General features: G+C 36.2%; 1 protein-coding gene across 6 annotated transcripts in view; it reads left to right on the forward strand.

Moving 5' to 3' along the window:
• ATP2C1 (ATPase secretory pathway Ca2+ transporting 1) overlaps positions 1-26,350 on the forward strand; it is a 174,690-nt gene that overhangs the window by 101,372 nt on the left and 46,968 nt on the right. For all 6 annotated transcript variants that reach the window (XM_025913230.2, XM_086674279.1, XM_086674278.1 and 3 more), the window contains 8 exons: positions 10,415-10,570; positions 11,717-11,785; positions 12,743-12,818; positions 17,127-17,193; positions 22,383-22,507; positions 23,383-23,480; positions 25,670-25,765; positions 25,853-25,942. In XM_025913230.2, the coding sequence (XP_025769015.2) occupies positions 10,415-10,570; positions 11,717-11,785; positions 12,743-12,818; positions 17,127-17,193; positions 22,383-22,507; positions 23,383-23,480; positions 25,670-25,765; positions 25,853-25,942 (777 nt within the window). The remainder of the gene's footprint in view (positions 1-10,414; positions 10,571-11,716; positions 11,786-12,742; positions 12,819-17,126; positions 17,194-22,382; positions 22,508-23,382; positions 23,481-25,669; positions 25,766-25,852; positions 25,943-26,350) is intronic.

Here is a 26,350-nt window from a genome sequence, read left to right on the forward strand (position 1 = left end):
GTATTTGCTATTTAAAAAAAGTATGCTTTGAGTACCTCCTGAAATTTTTTTTTTCTGTATATTTTTTTACATATTTTCTTAGTGGTTACTGTGTAGATTACAATTAACATCTTAAATTTAGAACAGTTGTTTGAATTGATACCATCTTTACTTCAATAGCCCGCAAAAATTTTGCTCCTCTGCAGCTCACTTTTCCACCACCTTCATGTTGTCGCCAATTACATTTTTAAGCATTCTGTGCCCATTAACCATAAATTTGTCAGTGCTTTATATAAATCAGATAGGAAAAATAGAGGAGTTACAAAGTCAAAATACAATAATGCTAGCATTTATATTTCTCTGTGTAGTTACCTTTACTGGAATTCTTCCTTTCTTCATATGGCTTCGAATTACTTTCTATTCTCCTTTTGCTCTAGCTTGAAGGACTCTCCTTTAGCATTTCTTGTGGGCACGTCTACTAGAAATAAATTATCTTAGCTTTTGTTTAGGTGGGAATGTCTTAATTCTTCTTCATTTTAAAAGATAGTGTTGCTAGATGTAGACTTCTTTTCATTAGTTTCTTTGTTTTTCTTTCAGTACTTTAGATAGGTTTACTGGTCCCAGCCTCCGTGGTTTCTGATAAGAAATAGGCTGCTAGTCTTATTGAGGATTCCTTGTACATGACAAGTTGCTTCACATTTGCTGTTTTCAAGATTGTGCCTCTGTCTTTTAACAGTTTGATTATGTCTCAGTCTAGATGGCTTCGAGTTTTTCCTATTTGGAGTTTATTGAGCTTCTCTGATCCATAGATTTCATATCTTTTATTAAATTTGGCAAGTTTTCATTCATTATCTCTTCAAATATTCTTTCTACCCATTTCTTTTTTTCTCCCTGAGACTTACCTTATGCTTATATTGGTATGTTTGATGATGTCCCACAGGTACCGTTAGCTCTGTCATTTTTCTTTTTTTTCCTCTCTGTCCTTCAGATTGGTTAATTTCAATTGCCCTGTTTTTTTGTTTGCTCATTTTTCCCCTTCCTTTTCCAGATCTGCTGTTGAACCCCTCTAGTGAACTTATTATTTTAGTGGTTGTACTTTTCAGCATCAGGATTTCTATTTCTTGCAAATATTTTCTTTCTCTTCATTGTAATGCTTTTTTAAAAAAATGTTTTCCTGATTTCCTTTAGTTTTTTGTCCATGGTTTTCTTTAGTTTATTAAGCATATTTAAGACAGTTGATTTAAAGTCTTTCCAGTAAGTCTAGTGTCTGGCCTTGCTGAGGGATGATTTCTGTCAGTTTATTTTTTCCTGTGAATAGATCATACTTTTTGGTTTCTTTGTATTTGTAATTTTTTGTTGAAAACTTTGTATTTTGAATATTATGCTGTCATAATTCTGTAAACGAGGTTGTGCCCTTCCTCAAAATTTGTTATTTTTGATTGTTGAGGATTGCAGTGGTTGAATTTTTTTTGGTGGGGGGGAGGGTGGTGGTTTGCAAAGACCCTTCCTCGTGTGTATGGTCACTGAAGTTTCTGTTCCATTATCTCAGCAGTCAGTCTTATCTGTCTGGAGCCAAAGATGGAAATGAAATACTGTTCTCCTGGTCTTTGCAGCTTGTCTTTGAGTTGGGGCACTTCTTGATCATTGATCATCTGCCTACAACTCTGCCTTCACCTTCACCTACTTGTGCCAAATCCACAGACCTGTCAGAGGTGCAAGTCTCGGGTCTTCTCAGGGCTTTCTGAGCATGCCTCTGGTTATGGGCATGCATTTTGCCCTCTGTCTTGCCTGGCATAAGTGGTGGCCCTTCCAAAACTTCCCTCACAAAACTTTATTCCCTCACAGAACTTCCTCCTTGGCTTTTTTCTTCCCAGTCTTTTGGTTGTATCTGCTGCTTGCCTTATTCCTGGTCCCTGGCCTGCTACTATGTGTCCTTAATCTTTTGGCAGATACCTGGAAAGTCACTGTAGCTGGCTTGGCGTGAGGTTGTGAGATAAATATTAGCCTTTGCACTAGTCCCCCAGGGAACTGCCAGACAGGTCAAAACACGCAGCTACAATATTTTAAGAACAAGGTCTTTGTTAGCCCCTGACTACCCATAATCTGCAACAAGAAGACTCACTTCTGTCCCCACAGCCAGCACTGCTTCTCTGGGCAGTGGTGAATAGTAGACAGGTGAACAAAAATGCCATGGTGCCTTCTTACCTAAATTTAGCTGCCTTTTTCTTTATTAAGCACTTCCCTGGTTGTTTTCAGTTTTTGATTCCAGAGTTGTCTGTCAGTCTTTGCCAGCCCGTGATCATTTTAGTAGAGGGACCAAATCTTTGATTGCCCTATATTCCACAAGTGTTTATATTGATTTCAGTGTATTTTTTTGATAGGTCAATTTGATTAATTTATGGTGTCTTACTCCACCTCTTATTGTAATTTATCACTGAAACTTTGGTTTTAAAAGTTTCTGAATTATTAAACTTACAGATAGACTTGTAAAAAAAAGAACAATTTATAAACATCTTAGGAAGTAGAGATTTAATTTTTAAAGTTTATTTATTGATTTTGAGAGAGAGAAGAGAAGAGAAGAGAATCGAAGAGAATCCCAAGGAGGCTCCATGCTATGAGCACAGAGCCCAATATGGGGCTCAATCTCAGGACTGTGAGGTCATGACCTGAGCTGAAATCAAGAGTCAGATGCTCAACTGACTGAGCCACTCAGGTACTGCAGGAAGTAGAGATTTTAAATTAGCCATCAAAAGAAATTGAGTAGAGTATTCTGTATTTGTGGTATTTAGACATTCCTGTTTACTAAAAACTGATATAATCACTCATTTTGGCTTTGGAAAGGAGGTCTATTTCTGTAGTAGTATATTTCTGAACTTCTCCATGCGTAGAGCACTGGGAGTGTTGGTTCTGTTAGATTGTATAAGCTTGAGCTATGCTTAGTGTTTTGTTGTTTGATAGATCATTGGTTAAAAAGCAGTGTGAACTGAGGAATGCTGTTTATGTTTAAAACGTTGAAAACTTTTTTCTCTTTAAGTCACTAGAATTTAAAAATACAGCATGGGAGGGTTTGAAATGAGATTTAGTCTCTTTGTTTTAAGATTGTCATTTCACACTGGTAGGAAAGGACTGTTGCAAAAGTAGATCCCTTTTTGAAATTTGGTTTCTTTTCATTGTCTTAGAGAAATATCCTAGAAATCATTGTTAACTGAATACTGGTGTTGAAGTTATTGGCAATTGGTCAAATTGAATATATGCACTTAAGTCAGAAAGTTAACAATTCGTGTAAATATTTACCATGGGATAAAATCCATTTCATGTAGGTGTTTTTAACCCAGGGGAGGCTCCCACAGGACCAGCCAAGAGGGTCCTTGGCTTCATGCAGGATAGAAATCAAATGTGAGTTGGATAAAGTGAAAACAGAGTTTATTGAAGAGTGTGAGTGATAGAGAATAGCAGAGGGAGTGTCTGGGAGACTTGGAAAGGAGAATGAGTCTCAGCATTTTGGGGAGTTAGGGGTTTATATTGGAAAGAGATCTAGGGTACATGTTCCTTCAGAAATCCAGGGTAGGGTCTAATCAAAGGCCAGTGTCAGATGAACAATAGTTGTTATACCATAAGTTACTGAAGGTGGGAGTGTTGATGCCAGCATCATCTGAGGTTTGTTCAAAGCTAGTGTCCTGGAACGTGTTCAGGATCTGACTCTTGGATGTTGTTAGGTGTTTGTGGCCTGGGACAAAATTCAGAGAATGATTAATTTTCCTACTTCCCCCTTGCAGTGGGAACATAGTTTCTTTTCCTGATTCAGAGACAGAATTCAGAACATGAGTAAGTGAGGCCTAATAGAAAAACAGCAGAGATGGAGCCTTTCTAAAATGGAGTCACTTCTTTCCTACTTACTTCAGCTGGTTAGGCTTTGATGTTTAATAAGCTAGAACTCATGAAAACGTTTTAATTACATTTTCCTTCATTTGAATAAACAGTAATAGGAATCTTAATTTTTGAGCCTAAAGTAAGACATTTTGTCATTATCAGGTAGCTGCCAGATGGATAATTTGGAATTCTTTTCTGGGGAAAGAAATCCATTTTTGATTTGCTTTTCATTCTAGACTAGAGAGGTAATTGATTTAGCGGCATACAGTACGCTAAGCCATTCTTTAGTTTAAGAACTTACATGTAGCTGCCAATTTTTCATATTAAGTGTAATTTTTTTAAGCAGTTTTAAATTTTCCTGAAAAGCAAAAAATTTTTTGCTTTTCAGGAAAACTTACTGACTTTGGCATCTAGTTTCTTTCTGCCTAATGTTTTGTAGGAATAGTCCTGTGAAGTTTTTCCAACCATTTTTATTCTATAGGTGTTAAATATTCAGATTGTAGATTATGTATGCATCTAGATTCTTATTTATATTCTGACTTTTGAACTGTGCTGTGTCTTATTCACACCAGTAAAGTACCTGAAGAATAATAAAGAGAAAGTGAAACATAATCAGCTTCCCTATTTATGAACAGCTCTTCTGAAGGTTTAATGTTTAAACTTTTGGGTAGAAGGCATGGAGCTGGCTGGTTCATTGATTTCATTTTATCCTACCTTTATCTTTCCTCATAAATGCAATGGATAAATGACTCTAATATCTGTCTTCTGGATGAATTAAACTATGACTGTTAAACTGTGATAGGCTGGCCTAATTCATTAAATACCACCTTCTTAGATATGACTTCCTTCCCCTCACTCCCTCAAAACTGACTTCCTGCAGAAATTCTTGTAATCATCATTAAGAGAAAATAAGTTGTAACTTAGAAAATATTCTTACTCTGGGTGGCCTGGCTGGCTTAGTTGGAAGACTATGTTACTCTTGATCTCTGGGTCTTGAGTTTTGAGCCCCATGCTGGGTGTAGAGATTAAACAATCAAACAAATAAATAAATTAAAAAATATACCCTTACTCAACAGACAGTTGAGATCTGTGTAGTTTGCTACATTATATGATTTGGACTAATTTTTATCAATATTCTTTTTTTTTTTTTTTTTTTTTAAGTAAGCTCTATGCCCAATGTGGGGCTTGAACTTATGACCCTGAAGTCAAGAGTCACATGCTCTGACTCAGCCAGGTACCCCATCAATAATATATTCTTGATTTGAGTTTTACAGATTTATAATTATATATTAAATATATATATATAAAATAAAGATCTAAAGCTCTTTTTTTCTCACTAGACAGAGCTGATTGCTATTCTGCTAAAAATGATATCTTTTTCATAGAAAAACCTGATTTGAACAAAAATTCCTATTTTTGGTTGGATGGTTATTAAACTACTAAGGCTGACACTGAAGAGCTAGGCCACTGACAGTCAATAAAGCTATGCATTTATTCTCTTTTTATTTATTTATTTTTTTTAAATTTTTTTTTTTAATGTTTATTTATTTTTGAGACAGAGAGAGACAGAGCATGAACGAGGGAGGGTCAGAGAGAGAGGGAGACACAGAATCTGAAGCAGGCTCCAGGCTCTGAGCTGTCAGCACAGAGCCTGACGCGGGACTCAAACTCACAGACTGTGAGATCATGACCTGAGCCAAAGTCGGCCGCTTAACCGACTGAACCACCCAGGCGCCCCATTTATTCTCTTTTTAAAAAGTCAGATTATTTTCGTATTATTTGTTTTGATAGACAACCACCAAATGTTTAGTATTCATCCATATTTAAGATTTTTGTTTAAAGTAGAAAGTCTTCAATGAGAAAATGCTAATTTTGCCTTTCTCAGAGAGAAGGAGTTCTGTAATGTTTTTGTTTTGTTTTGTTTTGTTTTTTAATATGAAATTTATTGTCACATTGGTTTCCATACAACACCCAGTGCTCATCCCAACAGGTGCCCTCCTCAATGCCCATCACCCACTTTCCCCTCCCTCCAACCCCCCCCCCCCCATCAACTCTCAGTTTATTCTCAGTTTTTAAGAGTCTCTTATGGTTTGGCTCTCTCCCTCTCTAACTTTTTCTTTTTTTTTCCTCTTCCCCTCCCCCATGGTGTTCTATTAAGTTTCTCAGGATCCACATAAGAGTGAAAACATATGGTATCTCTCTTTCTCTGTATGACTTATTTCACTTAGCATAACACTCTCCAGTTCCATCCATGTTGCTACAAAAGGCCATATTTCATTCTTTCTTATTGCTAAGTAGTATTCTATTGTGTATATAAACCACAATTTCTTTATCCATTACCCAAGGGATACAGGAGTGCTGATGCATAGGGACACTTGTACCCCAATGTAATGTTTTCAATATTAGCAGGTCTCATTTTTAATTAAGAGCTCAGAAGATGACATGCAGTTTTGATTTTTATAACAAGCATTAAAGAGGAGCTCGCTAAATGAAATAAATTTTTTTGTTGACTTGTAATTCAGAAAAATATATAATTTTTAAATACATATTTTCTTTTTTAATTTTTTTAACGTTTATTTATTTTTGAGACAGAGAGAGACAGAGCATGAATGGGGGAGGGTCAGAGAGAGGGAGACACAGAATCTGAAACAGGCTCCAGGCTCTGAGCTGTCAGCACAGAGCCCGACGCAGGGCTCGAACTTAAATAGACCGTGAGATCACGACCTGAGCCGAACTCGGCCGCTTAACCGACTGAGCCACCCACGCGCCCCTAAATATATCTTTTCTTAATGTCTTCTAGAAGTAGTTACAAAACTAGGGAGATTCTCTAAATAGTTAATTGCAAATTGATTGCAATTGATTCTCTAAATAATTAATAAGAATTTGGAGTTGATCTTTCAGTGTTTGGGTTTTGTCTCCACAGGTTGGGTGGAGATGTTGGGTGACTTACTTAACCTTTCAAAGTGTCTGTAAAATAGAGGGAATGAAAATCACAGTCCTGCCTCATTGGATTGTTACTAGCTAGTGGTTGTTAATAGAAAACTTAGTATATGTATGTTAGCAAAACGCCTTGCAGATGGTAAGCAATGAAATGTCAACTGTTTTTCATACTAGCATCATCTTTGAAGAACAACCTAAACTTTTCTTCTTACTTTGGTAATGGAATTTATTAGTGTGGAAAATTGTACAGTCCTAATTCTAACTTGGAAAGAAAAGTCAAATAGATATGTTCCTGTAATAAAGAAAAGTTCCTTTGCCTTTGAATATGGTGGATTTTTTTTTTACTCTGTAGTTGGGTTGAGGTAATGAACCCAGATTTACCTGGCCTGTCTTTGCATACATAATTATAGAAAAAGGGAAGCTTTTTAAAGACTCAAGGATTGGTGATCTGTGCTTTATAACATTTACATGGTACTAACCTTCCAGAGATAACATAGTTTAGTTTCCTTGAAATTGTGGGGTACAGTATATTTTCATTCTGGACATTTTTCAACTTCATGATCTAATCTGTAAACTCTTGATTATATTTGTAAAGTTATATGTCTGCCTAGGGCATGAACATACCAGGCATGTTCCTACCCCCATAGTCTTTGTACTTTTTGCTTTCTTTGCCTAGAATACTTTCATCCTGATTGTGGCCCACCTTTGGGGCCCTCAGGTCAATTGTGTCTCTGCAAAAGAGTTGTTTACTTTTGAGAGAGGTTCTCTCCTTTATCTAAAATGTTACTTTCTATCCTTATGCATTTTTTCCTCACTACCAGGTATTATATTACATACCCTTGTTAGTTTATTTTTAGATCGCTTTCCTATTGGAATAAGAGCAGAGGGTAGGAACTTAGTTTTGTTTACTGCTGATTCCCTCTGTGTGTGATATAGTACAGGACCTGGCATTAATAAATATTTGTTAAGTGAATGGATCAATGACATTGATCAAATTAAAATACTGTATTGTTGTATAGATGGGAATTGATATGATATGATATGAATTGATTTTTAATATATATTTTTTTGTGAGATATTTATGCTCATGGATAAATGAACCATTTAAAAAGAAGAGCTTTAGGGGCACCTGCGTGGCTCAGTTGGCTAAGTGACCAACTCTTGATTTCAACCCAGGTCATGATCTCAGAGTTCATGGGTTCAAGCCCTGCGTTGGGCTCTGGGCTGGCAGTGTGGGATTCTCTCCCCTCCCCAACTCATGCTGGCTGTGTCTCTCAAAATAAACTCACATTTAAAACTAAAAAAAGAGGGGCGCCTAGGTGGCTCAGTCGGTTAAGCATCTGGCTTCAGCTCAGGTCATGATCTCGCGGTCCGTGGTTTCGAGCCCTGTGTCGGGCTCTGTGCTGACAGCTCAGAGCCTGGAGCCTGCTTCAGATTCTGCGTCTCCCTCTTTCTCTGACCCTTCCCTGTTCATGCTCTCTCTCTGTCTCAAAAATAAATAAATGTTAAAAAAATAATTAAAACTAAAAAAAGAAAAGATGAGATTATTTCCACACTCGTACCTCTCCCGTAGCAGGATTTAGAGTATTTTGTATATAATGTGGACTTCCAATCAAGAGACCTGATTGAGAACACCAGGTCAGTTTATAATAGCAGCAGGAATGCACAGTCATTTAATTGCTTTGGGTTCATTTCCTTATCTTGTTTATTTTCCAGGGTCTAGCTTAGTGCCTGGTACATACTTAAGGTAGTCAATAAATGTTTGTTCGGTGAGTGAATTAACATGTAAAATGAGTAAAATCATGAACTAGGTCCTAGTTTCTCAAAGTATCCTAAAGACCCTAGAATAAGAGCTTCTGGAATAAAATGGGTCAAAGAAATTTGTGAAACAGTATTCCATTGATTCTCAAAGTTGAGTGTGCCTCAGAATCATCTGGAGGGCTTGTAAATACAGTCTTTTAGGTTCACCCTCCCCACCTACGCATTTGAAGTAGGATAGTGAATTTCTTTTCTTTTTTTGGGAGGAGGGTAGTGAATTTCTAAAAAGTTCTGAGGAGGTAGATATAGATGATGCTGGTGATGCTGGTCCTGCTGGGACCACACTTTGACAACTCCTGTTGTATCTGTATTCTAATTGAGGTGATTCACACTAATCTAGTGAAGGTTTAAAGAAGCACTGCCTAAGTAGAGGAAGCTGTTTAACTCAACTCAGTATTTCCAAAACATATTTGACTTTAGTACCTCTACTGTGTGTGTGTGTGTGTGTGTGTGTGTGTGTGTGTGTGCGTGCGTGCGCGTGTGTGTGTGTCTATCAGTCCTCCGTCTGTCACATTATACTCAGTGTCTATTCACATCCTTGGAACTATTGTTCTGTGGGTCATACTTTTAGAAACAAAGCCAGGTAACATCTGCAGTGTTTTCCACATGTAAAATGATTTTTTTTTTTTTTTTTTTTTTGGCATGCTAAGGTAGGTGAAAACTTAATTGTTAGGAGTTGAAACTGTCTTAGGAATGAAACCCTCAGAATTGATTCTTTTTGCACAGTTGGAAGATAATACCATGTTCATGATTTGCATGGAAACATTTATATATGTTTTTTATTTTTGCTGCTGTACGTTTGGGATCAATGTAAGGATGCATATATAGAAAGCAGAATTTCATGAAAATTGAACCCAAAATGATGAAATGATTTCTTTCTCAGTACATTATATACCTTTTATTCATATTTCTCTTTCTGGATACCTGTTTTTAACCTGCCAAATACATTTTCAGAACTTCAGGGGATGGCAAAATTAGGAAGTAATAACATTTTATTGTGAAAGTTGTTTTCTCTAGGTAAAGATTATGTCTCAGCTAATGTTTCCTTTTCTCTGGTTCTATTTTGAAATTTAGGCTAATCTTGTCTCATAGCATTCTACTTTGCATGTCGGATTTTGTTGACTTCACTTTGTATTGTATTTTTATTTTTTTTAATTTATTTTTTAACATTTATTTTGTATTTAATATTATTTTTAATATATTTTTAAAAATGTTTATTTTTGAGAGAAAGAGACAGAGCATGAGCAGGGGAGGGCAGAGACAGAGAGAGAGAGGGAGACACAGAATACAAAGCAGGCTCCAGGCTCTGAGGCATCAGTCAGCACAGAGCCTGATGCAGGGCTTGAACTCATGAACCATGAGATCATGACCTGAGCTGAAGTCGGACGCTTAACTAAGCCACCCAGGTGCCTCTTTATTTATTTTTTTAAATGTTTATTTATTTCAAGAGAGAGTGTGTGAGCAGGGGAGGGGTGGAGAGAGAGATTCTCGCAGGTTCCACACTGTCAGCACAGAGCCTGATGCGGCGCTTGATCCTACAAACCATGGGATCATGACCTAAGCCGAAATCAAGAGTTGGATGCTTAACTGACTGAGCCACCCAGGCGGCCCAAATTTACTTCATATTTTAAATATGGTTGTACTTATTGTGGTCTTCTTAGAGTAATGGATATAATAAAAGATTTGGGTGATTATTAAGAAAGGGGATATTTGAGGAAGAAGTGATGGTTACAAACTCTTTAGATATTGAATGGAGCCCAGAGAGTCTTCATTCTTGAACTTAATGGGATGCTTTATGTTTTCCAAGGCTGTGGATCTTTCCATTGATGAGTCCAGCTTGACAGGAGAGACAACACCTTGTTCTAAGGTGACAGCTCCTCAGCCAGCTGCAACTAATGGAGATCTTGCATCAAGAAGTAACATTGCCTTCATGGGAACACTGGTCAGATGTGGCAAAGCTAAGGTAATTTTTTTTCTCTTGTTTTGAAAATAGCAACTCCTTTGTTTTCAACCTTTTTTTTAGTTCGATGTGGCTAATTTTATGTGGCTATTTTAAAAATATGTGACAAAGAGGGGCTCTGGGTGGCTTAGTCGGTTGAGTGTCAGACTCTTGATTTTGGCTCAGGTCGTGATCTCATGGCTCATGGGATCAAGCTCCATGTTGGGCTCTGCGTTGATAGCACAGAGCCTGCTTGGGATTCTCTCTCTCTCTTTCTCTCTCTCTCTCGGCCCCTCTCCGACCTGCATGTGCGCTTGTGCTCTCTTTGTCTCTGTCTCAAAATAAATAAACATGAAAAAATATACATAAGGGGAACTGGGTGGCTCAGTCGTTTAAGTGTCTGACTCTTGATTTCGGCTCAGGATTGGGCTTAGTGCTGACAGTGCAGAGCCTGCTTAGGATTCTCTCTCTTTTTCTCTCTTTCTCTGTCCCTACCCTGCTTGCATGTGTGTGCTGTCTCTTTCTCAAAAATAAATGAAGTTAAAAAAAATATATGACAAAGAAATGGCAGAATTGAACCTAACCCATAGCATCTATTTTTGATACTAAAGAGAAACTATGTCCCTGAGGTAGAATATGTCCATATTTCTGCCATTTGCCAGATAATGAAGCCTTTAAAAGTATAGTCCTCGGTATCTGTTCTTTTTTTTGTTTTCGATAGAAACAGTGAATCATGGATATGTTCATTACTAGTTAAAATTTTAATTTAGTCGATATGGTCCTGGCTATAATATTCCAACTACATATCATTCACCTACTGGATTCTAACATTTCACAAACGTAAAAGGCATGATCCAGTAGCATTTGAGGGGGAAAGAGAAGCTACATTGAATGTCTCTCAAGGATAAGACAGTTTTGAATTTCAGAAATATTAATATAGACAAAGAATGGGCCTCAGAATTGGGCCAACGTTTGTATAGTAAGGCATAAATACTAATGATCTATAGTAATATCACAAAGTTAATTTGCTAAGGGAACCTTGGATATGTATGTTAGTCATCTTGACTGTGGGCAAAGTTTTGGAGAAAGGGAATGAAGGGTTTTTGTTACTTTGCTTGAGAGAGGTGATAACATATGAATGTAAATGTATTTTCCTGTTTTTCTCTTTAGGGTATTGTCATTGGAACTGGAGAAAATTCTGAATTTGGAGAGGTTTTTAAAATGATGCAAGCAGAAGAAGTAAGTTCTTTGTTAATGATGTTTAATTTCAAATCTGAAATTCTCCATTGTAAGTAAACGAAAAGAAAATAATGGTGGGTTATTTTATGTACTATTGAAGTGGTATTTTATTCAGAATATCACTCAGTTGTCTGTGCTTAAAAACATAATTGGAGCTTTAGTTGACATTGTTAATGTTCTAAAACATTTTTATATTTATTCATTGTTTATAGGAGAAAAAGGTTTATAGCCAATTATTTATAGGGCCTATTCTTTTTTAAAATTGACTTTATCATATTAATTTTAATGGTTACTAAATGGCATATTTGTCTTCTACCAAAATTCCCAACTTTATTTAATTCCAAGTAATGGGGAAAAAAAGATTATAAAGTAAAATAACATGGAAGATATTCTTGTTTAAGAATATTGAAGATTAGTTCTCTCATTTAAAATACTTTCTTACATATGAAAAAGAAGTTGCATTCTACAAATGTCATATTCTCCCGAAATCATCTGGATTTCTCAGGTAACCTGCCAAGATTCCAGTACATGATGCAGTGTATAAAACCATTCCAAGGAGCTTGGCACTGAGGGGACTGCTAGAGAAGGGAGTTAGCAGATCAGGGAGCCAACTGGATAAAAAGACTTGGATTACAATGCTTGTTTGTGGATACAGAAGGGAGAAGATTGGAAAAGTGAGGGGCAGCTGATGGTAATGAAGTCCTGGAGAAGCTGATAGGGAGAATAGATTCCTTCTCAAAAATAGGCATAGGGAACATGGACCTTAAACAGGCTTTTAAAAGTCTCAGCCTCAGTTTCCTCATGGAAGGGGATGAGACTTATCTTTAAGGGAGAGGTGTGTATGTTATGGGTATGTTAAGAACTAACCTGGGTATGTCAAGCACTTAGAGTCCCTGGCACATAGTATATATTCCTAAATTTAGCTAATTGTGGTAAACTCTTCTCCAATTTGTCAAGGCACCAAAAACCCCTCTGCAGAAGAGCATGGACCTCTTAGGAAAACAACTTTCCTTCTACTCCTTTGGTATAATAGGTAAGAGAAGAGTGAGTATGTATATCTCATATATTTACTTAGGGTTTATTTTTATTTATTTATTTTTATTTTTAAGGGGAAGGGGGAGTTTAGATAGATACATTTGTTTGTTCATTTAATTGATTTTTAATTTACTACTAAAAAAATTTTTTTTTAATGTGTATTTATTTTTGAGAGAGAAACATACAGAGTGCGAGTCAGGGAGGGGCAGAGAGAGACGGAGACACAGAATCTGAAGCAGGCTCCAGGCTCTGAGGTGTCAGCACAGAGCCTGACATGGGCCCAAACTCACGAATCACGAGATCATGACTTGAGCCGAAGTCAGACACTTAACTGACTGAGCGACCCAGGCGCCCCTAATTTACTACTACTTTTTAAAAATTATAAAACTAGCCCCCAGCCATTGTCCTTTTCTGAAAAGATAAATTAGAACTTCATGTAATTCCCGTAATCATATAGCATTTCTATAAACATTTCAGTATTTATTTGTCTTCCTGGTTTTCAACAAATTGATAGTAATGTTTTATGGACTACTATTCCTTTTTTGTTTCATATTTTCTTCATAAACATCTTGCCATTAAGTAGATGCTCTTTATATAGATGTCATGAAATAGATGGTTGTATAGTATTTCATTATGTGGGAAAAAAATTCTTAGAAGTAAAATTTTGGGGGCAAAGAATATGCATGTAATTTTTCAATTTTTGGCACGTTTTGAAGGTTTTTGTTTCATATTGCTAAATAGTATCTTTCATCAGCAAGGTAAAGGTGTTCCTCTTCCAGCGCTCTTGCTAACTTTGTTGTCATTAACAGATGAATAAAAGGCTTCTCATTATTTTATTTCACAACTCATTATAGAGAAACTGAACAGTTGTCATATGTGTGTTGGTCCTTTTTATTTTATGACCTTTCAATCTATTTATTTTGTCCCTTCTTCTCTTGTGGCTTGGGTCTTAGATCAGTAGCAGCTCTTTGTATAATTTGGATAGCCATCCCTTTTGTTAAGTTTATTTCCCCCACTTTTTAAATTCCCTTTGAAGGATAAATATAGTAAACTTGGTTATGAAGGAGGGAGATGTGATTGAAATATATTGTCCTGAGATTGTGATAGTACTGTCCTGTTGATAATCTCTGCAGTTACAGTTTCTGGTTTATTCATAGAAGCTTTCCTAACCCCATATTGTGAAGAGTGTTTATCTTTATAAGCATATTTACTTAAACATCAGTCTACAGCTTAGTTTTTATTTTTGACACTTTATTTTACTATTTAGAATTTATTTTAGTATCAGACTTAAGGTGGGGGCGCCTGGGTGGCTCAGTCGGTTGAGCACCTGATTTTCAGGGCTCAAGTCATGATCTCATGGTTTGTGAGTTTAAGCCCCACATTGGGCTTGCTGCTGTCAGCACAGAGCTCACTTCAGATCCTTCCCCGCTCATGTGCTTTCTTTCTCTCTCTCTCAAAAATAAATAAACATTAAAAAAAAAAAAAACCAAAAAACTTAAGGTAGAGTTACAACATTTTTACTCAAAAGTTAATTATCCCAATACCATTAATTCTCTAGTTCATTCTATTTTTAACATGTTTTTTTTAAAGTTTATTTATTTATTTTGAGAACAAAAGAGAGCATAAGCACAGGGAGGGGCAGAGAAAGAGAGAGAATTCCAAGCAGGCTCTGCTCTGTTAGCACAGAGCCTGACATGGGACTTGATTTCCCAAACTCTGAGTTCATGACCTGAGCTGAAATTAATAGTCAGATACTTAACCGACTGAGCCACCATGCACTCTATAGTCCATTCTTTTATTCACTCAGTTGAAATGACATTTTTTTTAAAAATTTTTTTTTAACGTTTATTTATTTTTGAGACAGAGACAGAGCATGAACAGGGGAGGGTCAGAGAGAGGGAGACACAGAATCTGAAACAGGCTCCAGGCTCTGAGCTGTCAGCACAGAGCCTGACGTGGGGCTTGAACTCACGGACCGCGAGATCATGACCTGAGCCGAAGTCGGCCGCTTAACCGACTGAGCCACCCAGGCGCCCCTGAAATGACATCTTTATCATATATTAAATACTTGAATAAATTTTGGAGTCTTTTCTCCTTTTCTTTAGTTTTTCCATGATGTTATTTTAATTATTTTTGCTAGCTTAAAATTTCAAAATCAATAATGCAGTTCTAAATTAAAATAGATTTGCGTTACACAGTTTCAGTTAAATAATTTTTTAAATATTCTATTGATCCGTCTGTCTATATCATAAAGTAGAAGATGGAAAGGTATTTCATTCCTCTTTTTTAACTGGTGTGTATATTGTCATAGCTCCCTTAATTTGATTATTGCTGTTTATTTTCTAGAATTTATAGGGAATTTGGTAACTGTTAGGGCATTTAGCCAATTAAATCTCAGTTTATGTTAACATTGTACCATGAAACCACCTCACTTTTAGTGATAAAAATCTTTCAACTTTGTCATTACCTGGTTTTAATTTAATACATAGGACCTAATTTTTGTTGCTAGGATAGTATATGGAATAGGATAAGGGTCAAGGTCAAAATCAGAGGTCAACAAATTTTTTGGGGGGTGGGGGAGTACAGGGCCCAGTAGTACATATTTTAGCCTTTGGTCCATACCAAAGTATTTCGGATATTCTTTGTTGGAAATATTCAACTCAGCCATCAGCAGGGAAGCTGTCATAGACAGTACCTAAACAAATAGATATAACTGTGTTCCAACAAACCTTATTTGCAAAAGCCTTCAGGAGGCCCACAGATTATGGTTTGCTGACTTCTGGTATAGTTCATTGGACATAATTTCTTTTGTCAGGATAGTGTTTGGGATAGAATGTTAGAGAATCACAGTCTGGATTATTTATTTATTTATTTATTATTTATTTATTTATTTATTTTTTCAACGTTTTTTATTTATTTTTGGGACAGAGAGAGACAGAGCATGAACGGGGGAGGGGCAGAGAGAGAGGGAGACACAGAATCGGAAACAGGCTCCAGGCTCCGAGCCATCAGCCCAGAGCCCGACGTGGGGCTCGAACTCACGGACCGCGAGATCGTGACCTGGCTGAAGTCGGACGCTTAACCGACTACGCCACCCAGGCGCCCCTATTTATTTATTTTTTTAATGTTTATTTTTGAGAGAGAGAGAGAATGGGGGGCAGAGAGAGAGGGAGACACAGCATCTGAAGCAGGCTCCAGGTTCTGAGCTGTCAGCACAAACTCCAATATGGGGCTTGAACTCATGAACCGTGAGATCGTGATCTGAGCTGAAGTTAGATGCTTAACTGACTGAGCCACCCAGGTGTGCCCCTGTAGCTATAGAAAGAAGCAAAACCTGTTTTTAAATGTTTATATTACTCTAGAATACAATCTTGAATTTGTTATACTTTATTAAAACTGTGATGATACTGTGTGTGTTTTCTCACAAAACCAGTGGTGCACTCCTTGCCCCCTTTCTTTTCAGAGGCAAAGGTCAAAGCAAGAGAGTATATTCTTTGGTTCATGTTAATTGATTTCTTATTTGTAAATGCCATAAAAGTAGTTTTTTTCCTTTTTAATTTTAGAGAGAATTTGCACAAGTTGGGGAGAGGGGCAGAGAGAGAGAGAGAGAGAGAGAGAGAGTGAGTCTTAAGCAGGGTCCACGTTCAGCGTGGAGCCGGACACAGGGCTTGATCCTATGTCCTTGGGACCATGACCCGAGCTGAAACAAGTCTAACGCTCAACCCACTGAGCCACCCAGGCACCCGGCTAATTTTTAAATGTTATAATTTAATTTTAGATATTTTAAGTAAGATGTATTACTCTTTCAGCCAAGTCCTAAGTATTCCTTTGTTTGCAGTATAAACTTTATATGTATTGCCTGGATATTTAGTGATGAGAAGTAAAGTTCCAAGGTTTATTTTTGCAAAGCTGATAATAAATAGAGGACCTATCTGTCTTAAGCTACCTTCTTTTTTTTCCCTATTGTGAGAGAATACTGGTAATGTTTTCTTATAGTGGTAATTCTCAGATATTATTGCTTTAATGGGTGAGTGGCAGCAGTGGCAACAGAAGGTAAAGTGTGTGTGTGCGTGTGTGTGTGTGTGTGTGTGTTTGTATGTGCACGCATGTTCACGTATATAACGTTATCTTTAAGCAGCATTAATTTTAATCTCCCCTGCTTAATGAATTTTTCTAAAATCTTGTAACTGTGATCTGATATACCTTCTCCTTTATGTTATGGAACTTTTTGACTGCCCTCAGCATCCCATTTATACTGATGTGATTTTATATAAAAGGGAGAAATAGCTATTTGATTCTTTTCCAGGTATCATCATGTTGGTTGGCTGGTTACTAGGAAAAGATATCCTGGAAATGTTTACAATTAGTGTAAGGTAAGTTCTAATAATCATTTGTTTATAAATTGAAGTCTTTTTTCTCTCTCTTATTTCTCTAATAGGCATGTATTGAAATAAACTCTAGAAAAATGAAAACCATGTGTCTAGCAGTGGAGAATATGCACACTAGATGTCTGGTGTTATCTGTCCAATATTACATTTAAAAAAAAATGTTTATTTTTGAGAGAGAAGGAAAGCGAGAGTGCACACATGAGGCAGAGAGAGAGGGAGACAGAATCCCAATCAGGCTCTGCACTGTGCAGAATCTGTCATGGGGCTCAATCCCACAAAAACTGGGCGATCATGACTGAGCAGAAACCAAGAGTCAGATGCTTAACCAACTGAGCCACCCAGGTGCCCCCAATATTGCAATTTTATATATTAATAGACAGTTAAGGACTGCCAAATTGAAAACTAGCAGCACGAAAGAGAAAGACCATAATAATAGAAACTGAATAAACAATCTCAGAGGAAAATGAAAATTTCAAGAAATAGCAGAAAAATTAAAACTGGAAAGCATTTTTATTTTCAGAGATTTGTGAACAAACTGCATTTATAATATACAGATTGCTGTAGAAGAGGATCTGAGAAAAAAGTTTTTAGGAATTATGATTTTTGACTGTTGAAATTAAACATTCAATTTAAGGGCTGTAATATAAAGTTAAAAAGGGTTCCCTCAAAATAGACTAAAGTGTCTGAAACAGAGAATGAAATAAAAGTGATGAAGAATAATTTAATAAATGCCAATCTAACTAATAGGAGTTTCAAAAGAGGTAAGAAGAAATTATGTAAGAAATGATACATGAATATTTTTTGTCTCTGAAGCAAGACGTGAAATCTTTATAGTTTATATGGATTCTGTAAATGCCAAACAAGATGAAAAAAACTCCAAACTAGATACATCATATGAAATTAAAGAAAACCAGTCAGGTTGTCTATAAAGGAAGGATAATTCGACTGGTATCAAACTTCTTGTTAGCAACTGCAGTTTCCACCAAGGGGTCTTTTTAGACTCTATTAAACATTTCATTGCACAAGACTTTCATATGTCCTATCTGGCACCTGTGCCTTGAACAGCAGGGCAACTTAAGGCATGCCTCTTATGAGAGAGTCTGTGCAATAGTTCATTAGGTACAAGAAGATTGGGATGGCCTTGTGAGTGCAGGGTCTACCCTGGGTTAAATTGTTTCATATTCCACAGGAGCCAACATCTCTGGGAACATACACTTTCCAGGGTGCTTGCAAGAAACATGTCCAGTTGTAAGAGTCGCCTACGGTCTAGAAACCCAAAGCAATGGCTTCTATAAGATAAATTATAATTCCTCCAGTCCATAGATAATTTATCAGTCAGGAGATCCCTTTATCATAAGCAGTGTTGCCTGGTAACATAGTTGATATACTACCCTTGCCAGGTCACAAGGGGAACAGAGCTACCCTTCATCCATAGTAACGTTGGATTACATTAGAAAATAGTGGGGGCAATGCTATCAAAGTATGAGGGGAAAGGAATTTAAGTCAGTAAATCTAGGCCTAGCCAAAGTATCGATCCAGTTATTACAAATATAAATAGGCAGGTAATCAGAAAATTTATTCCTTCCCCATCCTGTATGAATTCCAGCAAAACAAAGATGAAAAAAAGGAAGATGATCATGTATGGGATATAAGTAAGAGTGGAATTCACCTAGGTACCTAATAAGGAAAAGAAATTCTAGATGATAGCTCTATGGTAGGCATAGGAAGTCATAGTTCAAATATTAGAACAAAAACAATGTATTAAAAAAAAAAATCAAATGGATTACAAGGAGTAGGTAGATGGAGTAAGAAGTTAAAAGACATTTGTGATGGGGTGAAGGAGTATATTTTTTTCTTAAAAGGGGCAAAAATACAATTTGAAACTCTTGGCTTAAATCTGTATAAAAAAGATGGGTTAAATATGAAATAAATTTAAAATTGGGCATGAGGATGAGATAATAAACATTAGCATATTAGCTGTTGGACTCATTTTTAGATTTTGAGTATTTTTTTGAGCAGTTCTCTTTGTGAAGATTGATATAATCATGATTTTTATTCCTACTTCAAAGTCTTACAAAGGACAAAGTATTAAAAAATATATTTTAATAGAATAAAACTCATTCTATTTTGTAATAATTATATGGGTCCATTGTACTTTTATAAATCTAAGATATTAGTGACCTTATTTTTCCTATGTCTTAAAACATTTTGCTATTTCATTGTAGCAAATGAAATAGCAATTATTGTAATAATTATTTCCATTTGTGCTAAAAACCAGTAAAACAAGAATGCAGAAGGATGATGGGATCACTTACAAGGTTGATGTAATAGTATAGTAAATCATCATTATTCTGTTATCCTTTAATTCTTTTATTATGTTGCCCAAAATATTACATCATCATTTACAAAGGTATAAAAGAAGTCCGGAGAGATATTTGTTGTTGTCTTTTTCTTCTCCCTCCACCCCTTTTTTGCACTCATTAAAATTAAGAATCGTAATTTTTCATTTTCCCACATAATGGCAAAGAGTAATTGACAGGAAAATTATTGGACAAACCGGAAGATGAAATGCAAAGAGACAAAGTGCTACTGTAGGCTCTAATGATGAGGGTGAAATTTAATAATATATGTGAAATCTTAATACTGTGACTCTTTGGGTGATGGTAGCTTCAATTTAATTTAACTCCTGAATTAATGAGTGAAAGTTTATTTCTTAGGACAAAAAGGGAAGGACAGGTATTCTCTTTCAGGTAGTCATTCTACATCAAGGAATTTATCATGCATTTCCAACAAGAACCTAGGCCACCCCTTTTTGTTAAAAGGATGTGTGACCATTTTCTTTCATCTTTTCTGATATTTGTTTGCCAGATTTTACTTTATACCATTTATAAGTGGACAAATACTGAAGGCTGGTATTAATATAAAGGTGATTAAATGGAAATAGATGATATAGAAATGAAAAACTTCATTTACACCCCTTGTAATTGGTGTTTTTTAATCTAAAAATTATGTTACAGAGATGACTTATCTTTTCAACAAAGTTATGAACCATCAACATTTCAGAAGTGTTGCATTTTGAAGATACAAATGCGAAAAGTGAAACCAGAATTGATAAGCCTATAACCTATGGGAAATGTTTTTTGAATCTGAAATCACTTTTTGTAAAGTGAATATATTCCAGGTTCCTTCATGACAGTTGACAAGCAGTTAGTTGCATCCAAAGGACATTGCATATTTCTGATATATGTATACCTTCAAATCCAGAAATATAGTTTGGGGTTAAAATTTAAAATTTCTAGGGGTGCCTGGGTGGCTCAGTTAAGTGTCTGACTTTGACTCAGGTCATGATCTCCCGGTTCATGTGTTCGAGCCCTGCATTGGGCTCTGTGCTGACAGCTCAGAGCCTGGAGCCTGCTTTGGATTCTGTGTCTCTCTCTCCCTCGCTCTCTCCCTCTCCCTCTCCCTCTCCCTCTCCCTCTCCCTCTCCCTCTCCCTCTCTCTCTCTCTCTCTCTCTCTCTGCCCCTCCCCTCTCTCAAGATAAATTTAAACAATATATAAAAATTTTTAAAAATTAAAAATTTCTGAAGTTTTTCATAATCCATTTATTCCTTTGCAAAGTATTTATAAAGTAAAACTTAGACACAAAAGAAGGGAAAGGTCCACTAGATCTAGATTGTAAACTGATGCCTATTTTTCCTGATAACAGTGAGGGTTAATGGAAGCATAAGAAATGAGGATTCTATTTGAGCATAGAATAGTTCAAAAGAGAGAAGGGAACATTAATGATCGCACATATTTCTTGACTTTAGTGTATACTGTTTAGCCAGTGGTATTGTGTCATTCATTGGCTTTCACCTTTTGGAATTAACCTGTAAACAGAGCATGAAAGCCTTTAATAATGCTTATAGAACAGGATGCTAATGATGTCAAGGTAGATCATTCTGAAGAAAAGGTAGGTAATAGAAATTGGGAAGTAGAAGCAGTGGAGAGAACAATGTTAGAAGGAGGAACAGGAACACATATGTCCTTACCTATAGGGGTGTTTGGTGTGGGATAAAACATAGAGACTTAATTTGATTTTTTTTTTAACATTTATTTATTTTTGAGACAGAGAGCTTGAACAGGGGAGGGTCAGAGAAAGAGTGAGACACAGAATCTGAAACAGGCTCCAGGCTCTGAGCTGTCAGCACAGAGCCCGACGCGGGGCTCGAACCCATGGACCACGAGATCGTGACCTGAGCCGAAGTCGGACGCTTAACCGACTGAGCCACCCAGGCGCCCCGAGACTTAATTTGATTTTTAAAAAATTGCAGAGGGAAACCGTGAAGTACATTTTTTTGTTGTAATAAAATACACATACCATAAAGTTTACCATTTTAAAATGTACAATTCAGTGGAATTAAATCCATTCATAGTGTTGTACAGCTACAACCATTATCAAGTGTCAGAACTTGTCATCACCCCAAAAGAAAACCCTGTGCCTACTGGGCGATCACACACCATTTTTCCTTCTCTCTTGCCTTTGGCAGCCACTAAACTGCTTCCTGTCTCTGAATTTGCTTACTGTTAATATTTCATATAAATGGAACCAAAACAACATGTGTCTTTTGTGTCTGGTTTCTCTCACTTAGCATAATGTTTTTGAGGTTCATCCGTGTTGTAGGATGTATCAGTACTTCATTTTTTTTTTTTAATGGCAGAATACTACATTGTATGGCTATACTACAATTTCCCATTTATCAGTTGATGGAAATTTGGACTATTTACATCTTTCAGTGATTGTAAATAGTGCTGGTATGACCAGTCATGTGTAAGTTTTTGTCTGAATACCTATTACTGTTATCTGTATTTACAGATGTGAAAACTAAACTACAGGGGTAGAGTGATAATAGCTCAGAGTCAAACAGGTAAAAATTGGGGAAGCCAGGGGTACAGATCTAGGTAATCTGATGTCACAGCCTGTATTCTTCAACCACTGCACTTAACCTGGCAGTTAGTAGGTTATCCAATAAATGGTAATCAACTTTCCCTTCTTCTTGAGGCCACTTTTTGAGTATTGACAATATTGATTTTGTGTTTTTATTAGCCTCAGTTTTAAGTCACAGCCAATTGAACTGATTGCTGTAGGTACTATTTAATTTATGCTTCAATACTATGTATATATTGGTTACAGTTTGGCTGTAGCAGCAATTCCTGAAGGTCTTCCCATTGTGGTCACAGTGACTCTAGCTCTTGGTGTTATGAGAATGGTGAAGAAAAGGGCCATTGTGAAAAAACTGCCTATTGTTGAAACTCTGGGTAAGTATGTGGTAATGTGAGCATACTTATGCAATAGTGTGTGAGTTTACATCAATAGTGAATCATCTGCAGGTTGTTACCATTTTTGTCTTAGAGGCTTGAGTGGTGGTATTTGACTTGTGGCAAAGTTAAGTGTGGTTTTCACAACCAGAAAAGGTACTTAAAAACGCGTATCATTCAGGATAGGGGACTTTCAGAGAAATCTTTCTGTATCAGAGATGTTGTAATGCTTAAATCATGTAAAAAAAATCTATTTAACCGGTGAAACTTTAGAGTAAAATTAGTAGAATTACTTTCCTTTGACATCTCAGGAAAGATAATTATAGATCCCAGAATGTCGTACTTCAGTTGAATTTCTGATAACAGTAAATATACAACAGTTGCTAAGTGTTGCTGTAACAACTTTATGTGTGATATGAAAATTGCAGTAACTTTCTGTATGCTGTGAAATATCTTTTTTTTTTTAATTTAGGATTCTAAAAATGTTGAATTTAATTTTTAGTTTGCATTACAGTACTGAGAAGGCAAAATATCTTAAAATTTCTGACTGAAACAATTATATGGGTTTAAATTTAGGTACCTTTAAACTTTCTAGAAATATTATATAAAGCTAATACTGAGAAGCTTTGTAGAAATGCAACTGCAAATTAATAAGAAAAAGTCAACATTTATCAGTTAATCTGTTTTTTTAATTTTAACATGAGTAATCACTTTATGGTGAAATCATAATGAGAAAACATCTAAAATTATCAGTGAACTTGATTTGTTCAAAATTCAGAGCAGCAGGACAGGCTTCAGAGTCTGATTTGTTTTCAATGTGAACCTGTTTATTCCCCTCTGACTCTTTTGGTGACATGTAATGATTTATTCTTTAGGCTGCTGTAATGTGATTTGTTCAGATAAAACTGGAACACTGACAAAGAATGAAATGACTGTTACTCACATATTTACTTCAGACGGTCTGCATGCTGAGGTACTCTATAGATTTTTTTTTTTTTTTAACAACAGTATTTCTTTGTTAAGAAACTTGGTGTGTAGGGGCGCCTGGGTGGCGCAGTCGGTTAAGCGTCCGACTTCAGCCAGGTCACGATCTCGCGGTCCGTGAGTTCGAGCCCCGCGTCGGGCTCTGGCCTGATGGCTCAGAGCCTGGAGCCTGTTTCCGATTCTGTGTCTCCCTCTCTCTCTGCCCCTCCCCGTTCATGCTCTGTCTCTCTCTGTCCCAAAAATAAATAAACGTTGAAAAAAAAAATTTATAAAAAAAAGAAACTTGGTGTGTAGACATTCCTCACAGTTCTAGTGTCTTATCTTCAAAAGGGTTATAAATTCAGCAGCAGCAGTCTTTCCCTTATTTTACCAGTCTTGATCCATCTCCACTTGCACACGCTGTATACTCTACAGACCAGAAACTTTGCATCATCCTTAGCACCATTCAGCACCCCTGCTAGCCATTTGTTACCAAACTCTTATTCTTGCTCTATACGCAGCTTGAGGGATCTTTCAGAACCAAATGTTGAGCAAGTCACTCCCTAATTAAGATGTTTCCATTGCGACCAGGATCCTGAAGTGTGGCCTCTTGAGGCCGTACGTATTTTGTTCCTTGTTTCCTTCTTCAGCCTTATATGTTCCACTTCACTTTCTGTGCACCAGATATACTGGCTTTATGTTCTTTCAGTGTGACAAAATTCCTCCTACTTCAGGACCTTCGCTGCTGTTCTCACTGCACAGGACAGTTTAATGTCTCTCTATCCTTTGCACTGCAGTTCGAACGCTACTTCTTTAGAAAAGCTTTGCTGACCACTCAGAACTGGTCCTATTTTATTTGTTTTCATAGCACTCCGTGCCTCTTAGTTTTTAGCCCAGATAAAATTTTCTAAAATATTAGAAGTTGTAGTAGAGCAGAACTAAGTTGCCTAACATGGGGCCTGCCTCACAGTAGTAAATACTTGTTGAAAGAATAAATGAATAGATGAATTACTTTATTTTAAAACTTACATTTTGGCAGTTTCTTAAGTGCATGTCAGTGTATGTGCATTGGTTAATTTTGAAGCTAGATGAGGACAAGTTCCAGTCTCCACCCCCCCCCCCCCCCCAGTCTTTACTGGATTTCTGGCTGGTGTGTCCATTCACACCACTTAGGATGGGTACAGTATTTTAAATTGTATTTATATCCAATTCGCCGAGCAAAGTAAGCATTAGACAAATTGACAGAAGTTGCAATTAGGTTTATTTAATTCCATTTTACATAGGCTTTGAAATGAGACTGTTCTTATTTAGAGTATTAGATTTGGTTAAGGAAGGATACCTGATACTCTGTTGTTGAATATGCCTTTTGTGGATGACTCTGGGTCATTGGGGTTACATGTGCTTCTATGGTTCAGATATGGAAGGTAGGATATAAGTTGCTGTTTTGTTTTAAGCCCGTACTTTGATATGTTGAGCATTAACCATTTGTTAATTGGTTAACATTCTCTAAACTGTCTTATTTTTATTGTGAAATTTAACTTTTGTTGATTTTTTTTTTGTTGTTGTTGATTTAATTTTATTTTATTGTGAAATTTAACTTGATTTGCTCTAGCCATACAGAATAAGTATCTGGTTTGTTTCGACCTCTGATTTTTAAAACTGGCGTGTAATATATTATGTTAAAGTAGTTTGTAAGTGCTGGGATAAATCACATAATGTCTCTGTTCCTGCATATTTGCAAAAAGAATTCTGCTGTTTTCTGGGTCTCAGGTTTGTCACAAATGTTAGGTGTGGAAATGGATTTGAATTCTTGGAAAATGTAGTATGTTACATAAATATAATGTTACATAAATTTAAAGCTTACTTACATATAGAGATTTTCATGGTTTATCTTTTTTTTATAGTATAAGTAGAAACAATATAAGATTATGTTAACAATATTTCTTCTTATACTGTACATTGTCATAATTATTAATTTAATTATTAGTATAATTATAGGTTTGTCATTATGGTAAAAATTAGAATCTATATTCTTTTAACTGTTAAGTATTCTTTCAGACAAGTGCTTTTCTAAATATATACACTAATAGTATCATAATGTATAAAATTAAATGAACATAACTCATCATAGTTTTCAGTTTTCATGAGTATTGTCATTGTCTTATGGTTGAATTATTGACCCCACTTTATGTTCCTTAGGTTACTGGTGTTGGCTACAATCCGTTTGGGGAAGTGATTGTTGATGGTGATGTAGTTCATGGATTCTATAACCCAGCTGTTAGCAGAATTGTTGAGGTAACTACTTTATTCTCTAAGAAGGTGACTTTTCATAATGATTTAGGACACAATGATGGGTTCATAGTTTCCATGTATTTCTTTTAGGCGGGCTGTGTATGCAATGATGCTGTAATTAGAAACAACACTCTAATGGGGAAGCCAACGGAAGGAGCTTTAATCGCTCTTGCAATGAAGGTATGTGCCTGATCTCTCTTCAGTATACAAGATACTACCCTCACAAGAGAATGTGAGGCTATCAGTTTCAGTATTACTAGTTTTTAGGTGTAGAATGAAGACAACTCACAATGTTTCATTGTTTACATTGCCTTTTGGGGACTAGTTTTATTCTTCTTGGAACTACGGAGCCAATACAGCCTGTTCAGTATAGCTTTATGCCTTACGTTCAAGAAACAAATTAATGACCAGTGACTGGATTTCTTCTTATGAAGAATGTTTTTGTTTTCCATAATATTTAGAGTTTCGTGTGAAAAGCTTTATAAATGGGTGTAATTGCTGAAGTACTATAACATTCAAATGAGTAAAAGGAAACATTCTTTAAAGTATTTCCATGTGAAGATATTAAGACATAGCTTTTCTTTTTCC

The sequence above is a fragment of the Puma concolor genome, chromosome C2 (assembly GCF_028749965.1).
Source record: "Puma concolor isolate L17-30 chromosome C2, mPumCon1.1.hap2, whole genome shotgun sequence".
In the NCBI taxonomy this organism is placed as follows: domain Eukaryota; kingdom Metazoa; phylum Chordata; class Mammalia; order Carnivora; family Felidae; genus Puma; species Puma concolor.